Genomic DNA, 16303 nt, shown 5'->3' with positions numbered 1-16303 from the left:
CTGAGCCTCCTCTTCTTGGGTCACCTTGCCAGAGCTCCTGGCTCCTCCCCCTTACTCCCAACCCTGGAACCCCCCCAACTGCTTTGTCAATGGCTGATTGACAATGAGGAAAGAGCTGAGATAGTCTCAGCTCTCATGCTCATCGGTGGATCAGATCAAGATCAGGGTTGTGGGGAGGGAGGTTTGTGGTTGCTCAGGGGAAATGCATGCAGAGGGTTATTTTTTTTACCTTACTACAGGTCTTGACAAATTTCCTTTAAATCTAAAAGCCAGCTAATAAAGTTAGGAGCCATTTTTTTTTTAACAAAGTTTTAAAAACATGAACAAAATCCCTTCTCTAACGTAGCCCCCTGATATGCATGTTTACAGATCCGCGACAAGTTTACACACTAGAAAACACACAGAGGTGCTGTGCTGTTGTGTGAAGAAGTTAAACAAAAAAAAAAAAAACACACACACACCCCTTTAGCTTTGCTTGTTTTTAGATGTTAAAGTAGAGTTGCGGCCCCGCACAAATTTTTTTTTAAATTCAGACACATACTGTAGCTGCTGACTTAATAGGACACTTACCTGTCCTGGAATCCAGCGATGTCGGCACCCTAGCCGATATTTCTATCGGCTTCAGATAGAAACCGGTAGGTGAGAAACCAGCAGAGGTTCCCTACTGCGCATGCACAAAGCGCCCTGCACTCTACAACTGGCCTGGTGGCGGGGGAATGAGGTAGGAATTCTGACATACCTTGTCGCGGCGAGGTCCGACGGAAGTGGGGACAGGTACCTGCTATACCTCCTCCCTCCCCCCCAAAAGATACCAAATGTGGCACAGGAGGGGGGGCGGGGGTAGACGACATAAGTAGAGATTCCACTTTTGGGAAAAAGTCTGCTTTAAAGAAGTCCAGCCTGAGCTTGTTTAGCTGGGCTTCTCCAATGGGTCACAGGAGTGCAATTAGTTTTGTACTCCTGTCACCCGTTTTCAACAGAGAGCAGTCTGAAGTCCGCTCTCCACTAATGTCACAGGAATCAGTCGAGACAGCGCGCCATCCCAACTTCCCAAGTCTGGATCCACCAGCTGCCTTGATTGATGGCAATCTCAGCGAGCTGCTGAGACAGTCGCTCCCTGCCCCTCCACAGCTCAGTGTGAAGGATCAGAGAAAGAGATGCTGACTGACAGGCTCGGGGAAGTGAGAGAAACGAGCCATGAGCGATGTTCGGTGGCTCGGTTCTCAGTGCAGAGATGCGGGGGGACAGCTGCAGCATTGGTCTGATGCCCCATCCACCAAGGTAATCCACCAAGGTAATTATGAATCAAAAAAACACTAAAACCCATAATTCTCTTTTAACTACTTTTCTACTAGCCACTTTCACCCCCTTTCTGCCCAGGCCAAAATTCAGCTTTCAGTGCTGTCACACTTTTAATGACAATTGCACAGCCATGCAACACTGTACTTTTGTTTACTTTGCTAAAGAAAAAAATATATATATTTTTTTCAAAATTTTCAGTCTTTTTTGTTTGTTAAAAAATGTTGAAAATAAGTAATTTTTCTTATTCACTGATGGGAGGCACGGATTATCAGTGTAAATTTGAATCAGAATTGCCGGTTACTGGCTCTCCTTTCCTCATTCTGTGACACAGCGCAAGGAAAGTACTGCCGATAACAGGCAAGTCTGTTCACAATGTGATCAGCTGTGATGGGACACTGCTGATCACATGGTAAGAGGCCGCTGTGATTAGCCCTTTACCTCGATCACAGAACATGTTCCGATGCACAGCCTGGGGGCATGCAGGGTTCTGGGAAGACGTCAATAGATACCCCACCCCCAGAACTAGCGGACCAAATGGTCGGCAGACAGCTTCCAATAGGAATTGCTTACGTCTGGAAATAGGCTGACAACAGCCGAGGCGCCAGGACACAATTACTAGTTGCTATAGCGATCTGGGATTTATCGAGCCCTGCCCTACTGCACTGAATGCAGTAAGGTTAAAAAAAAACTTCTACCTTTATAACCACTTTAAACACTCAGTAGTATGGGCTATACTTTATAATCAAAGAAAAAAAAGCACAGATGGGTAAAAAAGCATCTGACAGAATCAGAATTACACCAGAAATGCCTGAGCTCACCAACAGGTAATTTTATTTGTTCTTTTAATTAGAAGTCTGACCTATCTTGAACTGTGAATAGGAAGTGAAGACAAATTTAGGAGTCATTGCTTTTCTGCACTACTTACCTGGTGTGTATCTGGAGTCAGAAGCTCCCCAGCCGCCACCAAGGCGCAGGGAGTTGTTATCCCAGGCGGACATGGGTGGCTTCTGACCGGTAAGCCCCGGGGGAGGTCTGGACGGAGCACTGATATTTTTAGATGGCAGAGGGACTTTCCACAGCTCGTGAGCCAAGGATGTGTTATTGACGGAACCAGGAGACCAAGTAGGTTTAGGATCACTGTTTCTAACTGTTGGAAAAAAAATATATATATAAGCCATTTGAAGTTCATTGAAGTGGAGGGGAGTGTCAACTTTTATTCTAAATAGACCAACACTGCTGCGAGCAGACCTGTACCTGAAGTGCTTTGTGCGGTACTGCTGTGGGAGACATTGTAGGCATTGGAGGCACGAATGGATGACCAGGCACTATTTGAAGGCAGCGTGGTGTTAATAGATGAGGATGACCCTAAAAACAAAGGCACTTTTATTTAATGCACATTACAAGACATTAAAGCAGTGCTGCACAAGTTCAGTCTTTGAGGGTTTTTCGTTTTACACTGCAAATGTATATGTCTTCTTCATAATACAACAAACTTTGTCTCAATGACCACGGGCAGTGTGCAGATCTAGGAACTGAAGCACAGACCTCTCACAAATGGCGTTCTCAAGGAATATGAATAAAAAAAAAAAGAATGCAAACAGCAAAAACAAAAAAAAAAAAAAGGTACAAAATAAGGCCCTGCACGCAACCGTGTCCTTTATTTTCATTGCTACTGAATGCAGCAGAACATCACGCTGCTCAGCACATCTCTGAATAGGCTCATTGCATTCTAAAGTTCTACAAACAAAACTATATGCTGTACATATTGTTTTTTTATGCACATGTATATGAGTGATGTGAAAATGGTTTAATGCATTTTTCTATACGTCTTACTCAGAAGTGAAACTGTGTATCCCATTAGCAGAGCATACCAAGACATCTCAGTATAGGGAAGGCTGCAGGTACTCACCACTATTTCTGTCCCTGAGGTGGTCCACACCCCGCACAGTATTAATTGACAGATTATTGATGACACTGCCAGGAGTGACATACGGGTCAGTTTCTGGGTCAATGTTTGGATATCCTTTCCACGGCTCACCGGGGCGAAATTCTGAAAGAAAGCATTTGAGCTCTCAGTACAACAGACATGAAAGGAAGAGCGAACCTCAAATGCACCAAAGCCTGAAACAAATCAGATATGAACCCCCACCCTCCAATCCTAGCATACTGCACAAGTATAAACACAGTAAATCCACCTAAAGAGTAACATAAAGCAAAGTTCTGAATATTTTCTGACATTTTTCTCATGACCTCTTGGTATCTGCAGTCACTCATGGTCCTAAAGTAAAACCGACTAGAACAGAACTTTTTATATAGTTTCTAAAGGAAACAATATAAATCTTGATATGTAATTTCTGAAATAGAGAGGGCTTCCAATGTGCAAATTAGCTGATCTTCACAACCAAGAAAATAGAAAAAGAAAAACATCTTCTCCCTGCAAGATAATGTCATAATGTCCTAATGCGATGCATACTAGCACATTATTTAAGACTTATCCTTAGAACGAAGCCTGCAAGTGGCATGCTGTCACTGCTGGCAGGTCTTCCATCTTCACCCGGTCTTCCGTCCAGATTTGCGGGCTCTGGTGGCTTAAATGGGCGAGCCGCAATGACATCACATGTGCATGGGAGTCTCGGCTGCAGCACAAAGCTCTGAAGGAAAAAGGCACAAATATGCCGTTCCTTCAAAGCGCATGCTCTGGTGATGTCACAGGCTGCAGACACACCGAATAACTCCTAAACGGTGCACATTTAGGATATTTTTTTTTTTTGTACCTACAGGTAAGCTTTATTATAAGCTTACCAGTAGATACAAGTGTCCAATGGGAAGTCGCTACCACTTTAAGAATACAACATGCCTACTTAAAAGGAAATCTCTAAGGACACAAATACAGAGGCTGCCATCGCTGAACGCTTCTGAATATGCTAACTGCCTGGATGTCATGTGGACTTACTGGTTTTGTTACTCAGACCTGGAACAAGTATGCACACACTAGGAGTTTTGTTCCAGGTCATGAACTTAAAACACTGATGCTAGCGACAGGCACACAGATTAGCATTTTTATAAAGAGGTCAGCAACAGCAGTCTCCAAATCCCTCTAAATAAAGGTTTCCTTTAAGGCCCCTTTCACACTTCTGATGCGATTGGGTCCTCCTGTCCATTTTTCAGGCAGACTCGATCCTACCCTCCATTCCCCTTAATGGAGCAGCAGGTGTCAACGGACACGTGTCCACTTACATCTAATCCGAAGCGCTGAAAACAGACAGAGGAGGATCCTCCTCTGTCTAGCAGACTGGATCAGTTGGCAGTTGGGTGTAAACAGACAAGCGGTTCGTTTACATCCGACCACCCATAGATGAGAAAGGGCTGTGTCTGTTCTGCATAACAGGAGTGGACCAGTCATCTGCCTGCTCAGCAGGGATCAGTGGACAGATCCCCCATTAAGCAAGTGGTGGAGAGAGCCCCCTATGGTAGGGAGAATCTAGTTGAGAGTAATTATATAGCTGTACCTGCTTCCATTATTTCATCACTATGCCTGACAAATGAAGCACGATTACCAGAGTTCTTTAAAGCGAAAACAAAAAAGACAACGGCAGTAGTCTCTCACCCGGTGGCCAGCTGACACTGCTGGAGCCATTTGGCGATTTGGCACTGGGCCAGCCATCCCCTATAGATCCTGGAGGGCTGGATGGAGAATTACTGCTGTTCATATATTCATAAGAACCAAATGGAGAATCTTCAAGCCTAAAGCCACTAGAAATAGCACCTGTAAAAAGGAAAAAAAAAATGTCCAGTGAGATGCTGAACGTAAACCAACCCCAGGTAAAAACTCTGGCCACTGAACGTCACTTACCATGTTTACTGGAGTTCTGGTCCAGTGAAGTATTAGGAGACATGCTGTCAACTGTAGTCCATTTCCTTAGACGGGACTGTGGTTCTTTCATGCCCCCAAGTTCCATATTTACATTCGAGTTTAAGCCTAGAACATAAAGCAAAGATTAGAATATGCTGTGTAAGTATTGGAAACTTATCGCAGAAGAAATGGCTTACAAAAGTAGACCAATACTGCATCATGGAAGAACTCTTGACAAAGCAATACACACTATATATTAGGAGACACAGGTAGGCTTGGATGGCATAGTAAAACCTTGACTAACCCATTTAACTACTCGCTACAAATGCTGGCCAAGACCATCTCAGTTTTCATGCCATACTTGCCAAAAATTTCATATGAATTTATATGTTCTGACAAGCACAAAACTACCTTTCTTCACCATTATCCAACTCCCCTATTTTTCTCCTCCTCGGTTTTTATTATGTGCTTTTTGTTCAATTGTGCTTTTTAAAATCAAGAATACCTAAAAGGGTATTTTGCGAATTAACCGCTTGCCTACAGGGACATTCTTTTTACATATATGTTAAAATCTACATTTTGTTTGCTAGAAAATTACTTAGAACCACAAAATATGTTTTCTAAAAACAGAGGCATTGAAAAATAAACTGGTGTCTATTGCAATTTTTTTTTAAATCACACCTTATTTGCGCAACAGTTTATCAAATGCAAATTTTCAGGAAAAAAAAATACACACTTGCATGTGCGTTTGCATGCGAGGAAGAGATTTTTTTTTTTTTTTTTTAATACAAAACCTTTTTTTTTTATTGAACTTTACTGCTATCAGAAAAGGTGAACAAGCTCTTTGGGATAGCTTTGGGAAGCGACAGGTCCTGGAAAGCCTGATCCCCAGCTCTACAAAATGGTACCAGAATCATATCCTGGCATAACCACTTGCCATATTTATATGTACATTGAGCAGCAAGGAACTGCTCTTAAAAGTAATATAATAATTTGTGCTTGTATGTAAGCTCATGCACTCATGTAAGCTCTGGTACTGAATGCATTGGCGCTTACCAGGTTGGGGACTTCACTGCCCTGCTCATGTGACAATGTCTGGATCTATCAATTGTCCACTATAGTTGAATCGCTGTTATATAGGGGAGTAAAAACATGTCGCTAGCACACCATGGATCCATAATCAAAGGTCCAAATGTTTATCCAATTTATAAGATTTGAGTGCAGCTACTGTAATGTGGACCTGTATAAAATCTGTCTATTTTGCTAGAAAATTACGAAGAACCCCCAAATATATATTTTTTTTAGCAGAGACCCTAGAAATTAAAATGGTGATCATTGCTATAGTTTAAGTCACATCGTATTTGCGGTCTTACAAATGCAACTTTTTTGGGGAGAAAAAAAAAAAACCTTTTTTTAAAAAAGAAAAAAAAGAGTACAGTTAGCCCAATTTGTTTGTATAATGTGAAAGATGATGTTTCCCATGTGTAAACAGATACCCAACATGTCAGGCTTTAAAACTGCGCACGCTTGTGGAATGACGACAAACTACAGTACTAAAAAATGTTTACAGGTTATCTGTTTAGAGGGAGTTCAAGTGCTAGAATTATTGCCCTCTCTCCAAAGATCAATGCAATACCTCGCGTGTGGTTCGAACACAGTTTAAATACGTGCGCACGACTTAAGTATGTGTTCGCTTCTGCACGCGAGCTCGGAGAGACAAGGTGCTTTCTCCCTCTATAATAAATTATATATATATATATATATATATATATATATATATATATATATACACATATACACACACACACACACACATATATATATATATATATATATATACACACAAAAAAAATCTTATTTTTTACATTATCCCTAAAAATCACTTTTATTCCTATTACAAGGAATGTAAACATCCCTTGTAAAAGAAATAAGCGTGACAGGGCCCCTTTATTGCGAGATTTGGGGTCTAAAAGAATTCAGATCTTGCATTTGCACTTAAAAGCACTTCTCCTGCCACCTCAAAAAGTGATCCTGTTGCAAATCCGCCGCCAGCAGAAAGAGAATCACCCAACGTATTAAAAAAAAAAAAAAAAAAATGGGTATGGCAGCTACTTGCTGCCATAACCCTGGTATTTAACGTCAAACTAATGACGCATTAATACGGTGGGTAGTCCAGAAGTGGTTAACATTTGGAATACTAAGACTTAAGTGACAAACACAGTAGGTACAAAGCAAGCACCTTCAATGAGATCTGAATAGAGCCAACTGAAGACAAAAACACCATAGAATGTTCAGCTATTAGAGATTCTGGCAGCCACAAAAAAGTGGATACTTTAGAAGGCAGGTGTACTGTATAAGGGTATGTGCACCAGAATATGAGAAACACTAAAGACAGTTTAGGAAAATAACCTTTAATATGGTAACCGTACATGTTAAAGCTGCTGGGAAGAGGGTATATACAGCATGCACAGTTTCAAAGTTGAGCAGATGAATGTCAGCATTTAGTAAATGAAAGGGAATGCACTCACCTAATGGGAAGCCATTGAAAGTGTTAATGGGCGATGGGACTTTGGGAAGTTCCGGGGTCGAGTGGGGCATCACATTTTCAAGGTAGGACTTCATAGGAGGCTGGTGGTGCATTGGTTGCTGGGAAGGAGGGATAGCTTGCTTCATCAAGAGACTAGGATCAAGCTGGCGGGACTGTTGCATACCAAGAGATCGGGCCTTAAAAAGTTAGTGTCATTATTAGACATATGGTGAAGACATTGCAATCCGTATACATGCCATGCTCATTAACGTTACAGGCTTGTGTTCTTATTCACTCAGCTGGGCCATGCTGAAGAGAAGCACCTATTAATATTTAAACTTTTACATGAGTAATAGAACTTCAAAAACATATACACATTGTAGGCCTTACACATGAAACATTGGACTGAAAAAACAGCCTGTTCCCCTCCTGGTAACAAGTATCTGCTTTATATTCTCACCTGGCCCAACAGAAGTGAAAAGCCAGTTCATTGATAGGAAAGATACAGACAAGTCACAGGCTTCATACAGGTTATGTGAGGGGTGAGAGGTTTCCACAGATTTGACTGGCAGAAACCCTGGAATCATCTGGTCAATACAGTTGTAAGCATTTATAAAACTTCACGTCATGAGAGAAAGAAGACAGTTACTGCTGACAATCTTCTGAAAGTGCTACATACTTGGCTGTCACGCCATATCTAAGGCTTGGATACTTTGGCTCAATGTCCTTGAACAAGCATGGCGGTCTAGAGTTCTGACTTCACCTGCTGCATGCTAGTTCTAGGCCTGGCACTTAGAAAATGTATGGGTTTTTTCCTTTCTGATAGAGTAGGGAATGGTTTAAAAAAAAAAAAAAAAAAAAAAAAGTTTTTTTCTTCTGATCACAAAAGAGGAAATCTCCCACGTGAGAGAGAGTTACCTTCTTGAACAAATATTTCCAGAACGGCTGTCCCTATTGGACAATCTTCCCTTACCTTTGACAGAGTGTAACCATCTTGACTATCAAACTATAAAAAATAAAATCTTTTTGCCTAGAGAAACACTTTAAAGCCAGAGGCCACTAGCTTTATTTGGAAGATCAGCAATGCTAATATTCCTTTTTATCCTCCTGACAGAAAACATCACATATTCATGTAGCCAATATGAAGTCATGAGAATTGTACATTAACCTACCTGTTGTTCCTGCTGTTGGCGCCCCCCTGTGGGCATTCCTCCTCTTTGATTCTGCACTTTCTGCTGTTGAGCCAATAACCGCTACAAAAAATGAAATAAAATATCATGAACATGCTCAAACAAGAGGTTACCAATGTATGTAAAAGGTATAATGAATAACTGTTAGAGCACATTGAGTCTGAGAAAATCTCTATCAATATCTAGCTATCCATACACACACACACACACACACACACACACAATACTGTGCAAAGGTTTTAGGCAGATGTGAAAAAATGTGTACATTTCAAATGCTTTCAGAAATAGGAGTGTTAATAGTTTATTTTTATGAACAAAAAAAAAAACTGGAAAGTAAATCAACAGAAGAGAAATCCAAATCAATATTTGGTGTGACCACTCTGTCTTCAAATCAGTATCAATTCTTTTAGGCACACTTGCACATAGCTTTTGCAGGTAGGTTGTTACAAACATCTTGGAGAACTAAGTACACATCTTCTACGGCTGTAGGCTGCCTCAAATCCTTCTGTCTCCATGTAAACACAGACATGATGTTGAGAGCAGGGCTCTGTGGGGGCCAAATTATCACTTACAGGACTCCTTTACACTGAAGATAGTTCTTAATAACACTGGCTGTATGTTTGGGGTCACTGTCCTGCTGCAAAAATGTAAGTCCAATCACACGCCTCCCTGATAGTATGGCACGACGGATAAGTATCTGCCTGTATTTCTCAGCATTGAGGACACCACGGATCCTGAACAAATCTCCAACTCCATTTGCAGAAATGCAGCTCCAAACCTGCAAGGAACCTCCACCATGCCTCAATGTTGTCTGAAGATACTCATTGTACCGGTCTCCAGCCCTTCCCAAACAAACTGCCTCCCTGCTACAGCGAATTATTTCACATTTTGACTCCTCAGTCCAGAGCACCTGCTGCCATTTTTCTGCACCCCACTTCCTATGTTATTGTGCATAGAACTGCTCAGCCTTGCTTCCATGTCAGAGGTTTGGCTTTTTGGCTGCAATTCTTTCATGAAGACCACTTCTGACCAGACTTCTCTGGACAGTAGATGGGTGTAACTGGGTCCCACTGGATTCCACCAGTTCTGTGCTAATGGCACTGCTGGATATCTTCTGCTCTAGAAGGGAAGTAAGCATGATTGTGTCATCTACTGCAGTAAATTTCCTTGGCCAACCACTGCATCTACTTCCTCAAAAGTCTGCTTTGAAATCTTTGCCTGGGAGAGCAGTATAACCACCTTGTATTTTCAGTCTTGCCATGGTGTATGACCTGTGACATGAAACGATCTTCCACAAACTCACCTTCCTCACCCAGTTTTAACCCTCCTGCACAGCCGTTTCAGTTATTGACCATTTCAACTTCCATATAAAATTGATGATCATTAGCCCTTGCTTGGCATAGCTGATTAATCATACACCTGACCTGACCGTGTACAAAGTGTGCAAGAATTGATGCTGGATTGAGTCCAAAGAGTAGTCACACCAAATATAGATTTGATTTAGATTTTTCTTCTGTTCGTTGACTTTGCATTTTGAAAATTGATAAAAACAATTACATATATTTTGGAGAACATTCTTATGTTTCAGCATTTTGTCACACCTGGCTAAAACGTTTGCATACTAATATATATATATATATATATATATATATATATATATATATATATAACACACACATACAATATGTAAATAAGATATGTGCGATAGTCGTGCTTTGGTAAAAATCTATAGCCCATTAACTGCAAAAAAAAAAACATAATGTATACTTAAAGTGGGAGCAAACTCCCATCGCTGACTTTTACCTATGGGTAGTGTAAAGATCTCCAAAACGTCCACCCCCCCAAAAAAGTAATGTGGGGGGGGGGGGGGCCTGGGCCGCAACAAGACATGCCCACAGCAGTAGCTCTGGCCACCCCTCACCTTCGCTGCTTATTCACAAAAGGCTTTGGATTTTTTGAATACGTATAATACATAGCGTTTTGCTATTAGGCAACAGGAGAGGAGGGGCAGACAGTAGGTTTCACACTTTTCTGCAGCTGCAAGATCTGAGATCCGAAAGTCCAGCATCAGAACTATTGATAAATCTTTTATTTCGTGAGTAATGGGAGCTTAAATCCACGAGGTGGAATACACCTCATTAGACTTAACCACTGCAAGCCAGCAAATTTAAAACTGACTGAATACCTTGAGTTCTCACACATATGGACTGATACAAAAAGCTGCAGCACGTACTCATATCAAGGAAGTTCACAAGTCAACATACTTGTGATGGGTCAGTGACAAACTACAGAGCTACAAACTATGGGCCCTTTCACACCGGCGGTTCGAACGGGTCCACCTGTCAATTTTTTTTAGGTGGACCCGATCAGACCATCCACTGCCCTCTATGGAGAGACGGGCGTCAACGGACATATGTCCGTGGAGAGACGGGCGTCAACGGACATATGTCCGTGGAGAGACGGGCGTCAACGGACATATGTCCGTGGAGAGACGGGCGTCAACGGACATATGTCCGTGGAGAGACGGGCGTCAACGGACATATGTCCGTGGAGAGACCGGCATCAGGTGAATCGGATGGCAGTCAGGTGTAAACGGCAGGCGGTCTGTTTACATCCATCTGCCTACAGGACAGAGCGGGCTGTATCTGTGTTGTGCTGCATAACTGGAGCGGAAACGGACCAGGTTTCCGCCTGCTGAGCAAGCGGACTCCAACTGAGCCCGCCCCGTGTAGACGGGGCCCAAAAGAGTCCAGCTTTGAGCATTTGCAGAATGATAACTCGGAAAAGGCAACCTCCATGTTTCCCCTAGGCAACATTTCCTTTAATCCCTTCCCAATCAGCCGCCGCAGGTTGGCTCCCCTGGGCGAAACAACGTTAACTTACATTGGTTTGCCTTTTGTCCACTAGGGGGCACGTGTACACTGCTGGAGGTGCACGCACACGCCCAAAACGCCGATGACCGCCAGGCACCCACGATTGCTCCACACACAGACAGAACGGAGACCTGTCAAACAGACAGATCTCCGTGCTGTCAGGGGTGAGTAGAGCAATCTGTTGTTCATACTAAATATGAACAACGATCGGTCTCACTCAGGCAGTCCCCCCCCCCCATTAGCAACACTCCCTAGGACACACAATTAACCCCTTAATCGTTAACCCCTTCCCTGCAAGTGACATTTACACAGTAATCAGTGCATTTTTATAGCACTGATCGCTGGTTAAATGCCAATGGTCCCAAAAGTGTCATATCTGTCCGCCATAATGTTGCAGACCTGATAAAAATCACTGATCATTACTAGTAAAAAAAAAATTATAATAAAAATGCCATAAATCTTTCCCCTGTTTTGTAGACGTGATAACTTTTGCACAAACAATATACGCTTATTGCGCTTTTTATTACCAAAAATATATAGAAGAATATGCATCGGTCTAAACTGAGGAAAAAATTTGCCTTCTTTAAAAAATAAAAATAAAATTGGGGATATTTATTATAGCAAAAAGTACCAAATATTTAGTTTTTTTTCAAAACTGACCTTTTTTGTTTATAGAGCAAAAAAATTAAAACCGCAGAGATGATCAAATACCACCAAAAGAAAACTATTTGAGAGGGGGGGGGGGAAGGACAATTTTGTTTGGGTACGTCTCGCAACCGCGCAATTTACCATTAAAGTGACGCAGTGCTGTATCGCTAAAAATGACCTGGTCATTGAGCAGCCAAATCTTCCGGGGGCTGAAGTGGTTAAGCAAGCAACAAATTTGACAGTATGTGTCCATGTTGGAATACATAGTAAACACTATAGTTCTGAATGTGGCGGCAATGAATCCACTGGCTAATGCCAACAGAACTTGATCTGCAGATAGAAATGGCTTCACATTTCCAGCAAAATCTGTCAGGCCTTATATAACAATCAAAGCAAAACTTACTTGCAGCTGAGAGATCTGAGAGAGCTGGGAAAGTTGACTTAGTTGTGAGAGTTGGTTCAACATGGCTACTTGTTGGGGGCCAAACAGTGGATGATTCAGTCCCCCATTGTTAGGTGGATACTTCAGTAAAGGAGGGACCTGAAGAAAAACATAATAAAAGCTATATAAATCAAGTTATATTAAAATCACAATATCAGCATGTACGGTAAATTGTCACTTATTTGTGTTGCTTTCCATCAAAGATCAAGAATACTTCTGATAAGAGGCAAGTCCTATCTTCATTCACTTGAAAAGCTACGGTACCTTAGGAGCTTTTCAGCACACATTTTTGAGGGCATGTGGTCTGGTATGGTCCGTGGGGGGTGGGTTTGACTTGCTCCTCCCCCCCCCCCCCCCATCCTGACTTATTGGGCTGCATGCCTGGACAAGGGTCTGGTATGGATTTTGGGGGGAAACCCAAGGCAATTTTTTAAAAAAATTGGGCAGGGATTTCCCTTCAACATCCTCAGCACACAAGTCGCACTGCAAGTCGGATCATCATGATCCGACTTCTGGTGCGACTACTATTCAAATCAATGGGCTCCCATAGGGAACCATTGATTTTGAATAGAGGCAGAGAAACGTGGCTAAAAGCTAGTGCAGCTAAACGCACATTGACGGCAATGCAAAACGCAGACAAAAGTGCGTTTTTAAAGCAGCATTTTCCTGCCAGCACTCAGACGTCCAGAACGACTTCTTTGAGCATACTGTGTGCATGGAGCCTAAATGCTCACTTACACTGAGCATCTGAGTTGCAAAGAGGGTCTTGGACACTACAGCACTTTTCCTGACTGTGTACTGAATCCAGGGACACAGTCCTGAAGAAGCTGGGGCGTGCCATACACAGGCGCATGCTGTTTCCAGAAGTTTCAGAACCGAGCTGTAGGTTTTTTTTTTTACTAGAGCAGTTAGTTCTACTAAGAAAGCCCATACTCATAACAAAACATATCAAACATTAATATGTACTCTACACTTCAATAAATATATTTACCCCATCTAACCTAATCCCACACAGGGAGGGTTTTTTCCTTGAAGGTTGCTGTTTTGCAATTAAATAAAAAGTTTTTGCTCTACAAAAGGTGGATATTTTTTTTAAGCCACATGTTGGGTTTCAGCAATGAGGTTTACATTCTGGTTGACAGGGCACTTAGAGTTATGACAGATGCACACAACTGATGAGAGTTTGGGAAATACTGGTTTTAGTTAACAGTCCTGGCAAGCTAGATGAGAACCTACCTGAGGGGGCATAATATTAGGAGGCACTTGAGCACGGAGATTAGGCTGAGATGAGTTGAGTGCTTGTGATTGAGGCTGATTGCCCCGAGCTTGTGCTGCATTGTTAACACCAAACATATTGGGATTGCCATTCTGTGAAGAAAAAAACAAAACAAAAAACGGTAGAGTTGGCAATAAACTAAATACAGCATATTCATTAGGTTCTTAGGTCTATTGGATTTAGATCCTTTGGTTAGTGCCTATTGCAAGGGAACGTTCAATTGATATTCTCTACACATTAGGAATTCCAACCAGATGAAGTTAAAATGACTAACAGATAATGCAGTCTTTTTTTTTTGTTTTTTGTTAGTGTTTATCTGTGCAATGAACTGCCATACTGGCCTTTTTTTGTATTTACAGGGCCGACCAAAACAAAATCAGATTAGACATGCAGAGAGGCTTTCACACTATGGAGCTTACTCAATAAAATATGATTAATGTCCTGTACACATATACAATAGGCACAGAGCACCCCTGGCAGACTCACCTGTCTCACAGAACTGACATTTGGCATGGCCAGCCCTGTGAAAGAGCCAAGGGATTGAGTAGGTAGTGCACTATTTAGAGGGGGAAGCTTCATGTTCTGATTGGCAAGAAATTGCAGATTTTGTGTCTCTTCTGCTACAATGCCATCCTGAAGAGGGGCGAAGTAGAAAATGAGTGAAGGGCCCGGAGTATGTGGAAACAGGGTGTGAGCAGGATCCCGGAGCAAAAGCACAGAGGAAGGCAGCATGGTGACAGAAGGGAGAGAGGCAGAAAAACAGCGCTGGTTAGTGCCATAGGAAAAGCAAGATGTCACACTAAAACAGAGGGGTGACTACAGTGAGCAGTCATGAATGTTGAACAGCTAGAGTCTACTAGGAGACAAAGAAGCCAAATACGTACAAAAACAATCTGTCTGAATAAGTCGGATTATGATTTATGTGAGGAGTTGCAAAATGCTTGTCGTGGAGAGAGGATAAAGAGTACAGAACGTGTCCCACATACAGAAACAGCTCTAGGGTAAGTTGTGGAGGACTTAACCTACTTTTCAAGGAATAGACTCACCTTATCAAAGTAAGGATTGTGATCCATGGAAGACTCTTTGGAAAAGTGTCGTGGACCAGGGCCTTTCCCAACCACCCTGCTGTAATCTGCAACACCAAGGCCTGATTTTTCCATATCCATTCTCTTGTCTGGCAACATCCCTGCATATACAAACATAATAGTTTATGCTTCCATGTGTAAAAAAGAGAAACCACCTATAAACCACAAATATGTATGGATGGAAGATATGTATGGAAGAAACTGACGGTTTGAGATATGTATACAATATGACCTATGCTATCTTCCCTTTAAAGTAGCGCCCCCCCCCCCCCCTCAGTTTTTGCATAACACCAGTAAATGTCAAGGCCCCTGCCAAACTGGAATTCAGTGTTAAAATCTATGTTAGCACAGAATTAAAAATCAATATGAAGTATATTTCTGCAATACATGCAAACCTTCCCATGTTTTGTCTCAAAACTGCAAGTGCAGAATAAAATGCCTTTTGACTTACCTGTCTACATGTACAGTACATGTCACAGGCAACATTTTCATATACCATGGGTTATAGGTGCATAGCTTTAAGTGATCAGACACCAGCAAGATTTTGAGTATGTGTGTCCACACAGGCGCATCATTCACAGAGTTCTGTGAATGAATGAACTACAAGTCCTGTCGACAGATGGCTTGTAGTTCTCAATGAACTGTGAGGGCGCTGGTGAGCGTCCTCGTAGTTCATTGATTCTTCCTGCATTTTAGTAATCGTCTGTCCGTAGGGAGCTATGGGCAGACAGCTGTACTGAGCGTCTGCAGGAATCAGAGGAATCGGGAGCCACATCCTCTAAGTTTGCAGGAAAAGTGGGACCTGCAGCAGGAGAGAGTCTCCATTTTAGAATTATCTGAGGAAGGTCTAGGCAGAGAACGTTATTTTAATTGCCACCTCCACCCAGGACACAAATGACTCAAGGACCGTACATCCAATGGCATAGGACCAGAAGATGGGGGTGGGGACTGGACAACGACAACCAGGCCTGGAAGGGAGGTGACCCTGCAGGGCCCAATACCCCAGGGAGTACCTGCAGCCTGCCAACCACACCAGAGGAGAGGGAGGCCTTAGTGGGAATACTTACCCGTATAGCAGCCGATAGTGGGTAGAACTCCCAGGATACA

General features: G+C 42.3%; 1 protein-coding gene across 4 annotated transcripts in view; it reads right to left on the bottom strand.

The window, feature by feature from the left end:
• Positions 1-16303, bottom strand: part of TNRC6A (trinucleotide repeat containing adaptor 6A) — a 169991-nt gene that overhangs the window by 24624 nt on the left and 129064 nt on the right. For 3 of the 4 annotated variants that reach the window (XM_077449322.1, XM_077449324.1, XM_077449323.1), the window contains 11 exons: positions 15158-15297; positions 14598-14744; positions 14072-14203; positions 12797-12934; positions 8855-8935; positions 7684-7879; positions 5156-5281; positions 4910-5068; positions 3212-3352; positions 2557-2667; positions 2228-2449 (listed from right to left, as the gene is read on the bottom strand). In XM_077449322.1, the coding sequence (XP_077305448.1) occupies positions 2228-2449; positions 2557-2667; positions 3212-3352; positions 4910-5068; positions 5156-5281; positions 7684-7879; positions 8855-8935; positions 12797-12934; positions 14072-14203; positions 14598-14744; positions 15158-15297 (1593 nt within the window). The remainder of the gene's footprint in view (positions 1-2227; positions 2450-2556; positions 2668-3211; positions 3353-4909; positions 5069-5155; positions 5282-7683; positions 7880-8854; positions 8936-12796; positions 12935-14071; positions 14204-14597; positions 14745-15157; positions 15298-16303) is intronic. The other variant, XM_077449325.1, reaches the window with a different exon arrangement.

The sequence above is a fragment of the Lithobates pipiens genome, unplaced genomic scaffold (genome assembly GCF_037356315.1).
Source record: "Lithobates pipiens isolate NorthernLeopardFrog02 unplaced genomic scaffold, aLitPip1_a1.2 Scaffold_22, whole genome shotgun sequence".
Lineage (NCBI taxonomy): Eukaryota > Metazoa > Chordata > Amphibia > Anura > Ranidae > Lithobates > Lithobates pipiens.
This window is presented reverse-complemented; position numbering and strand designations above follow the sequence as displayed.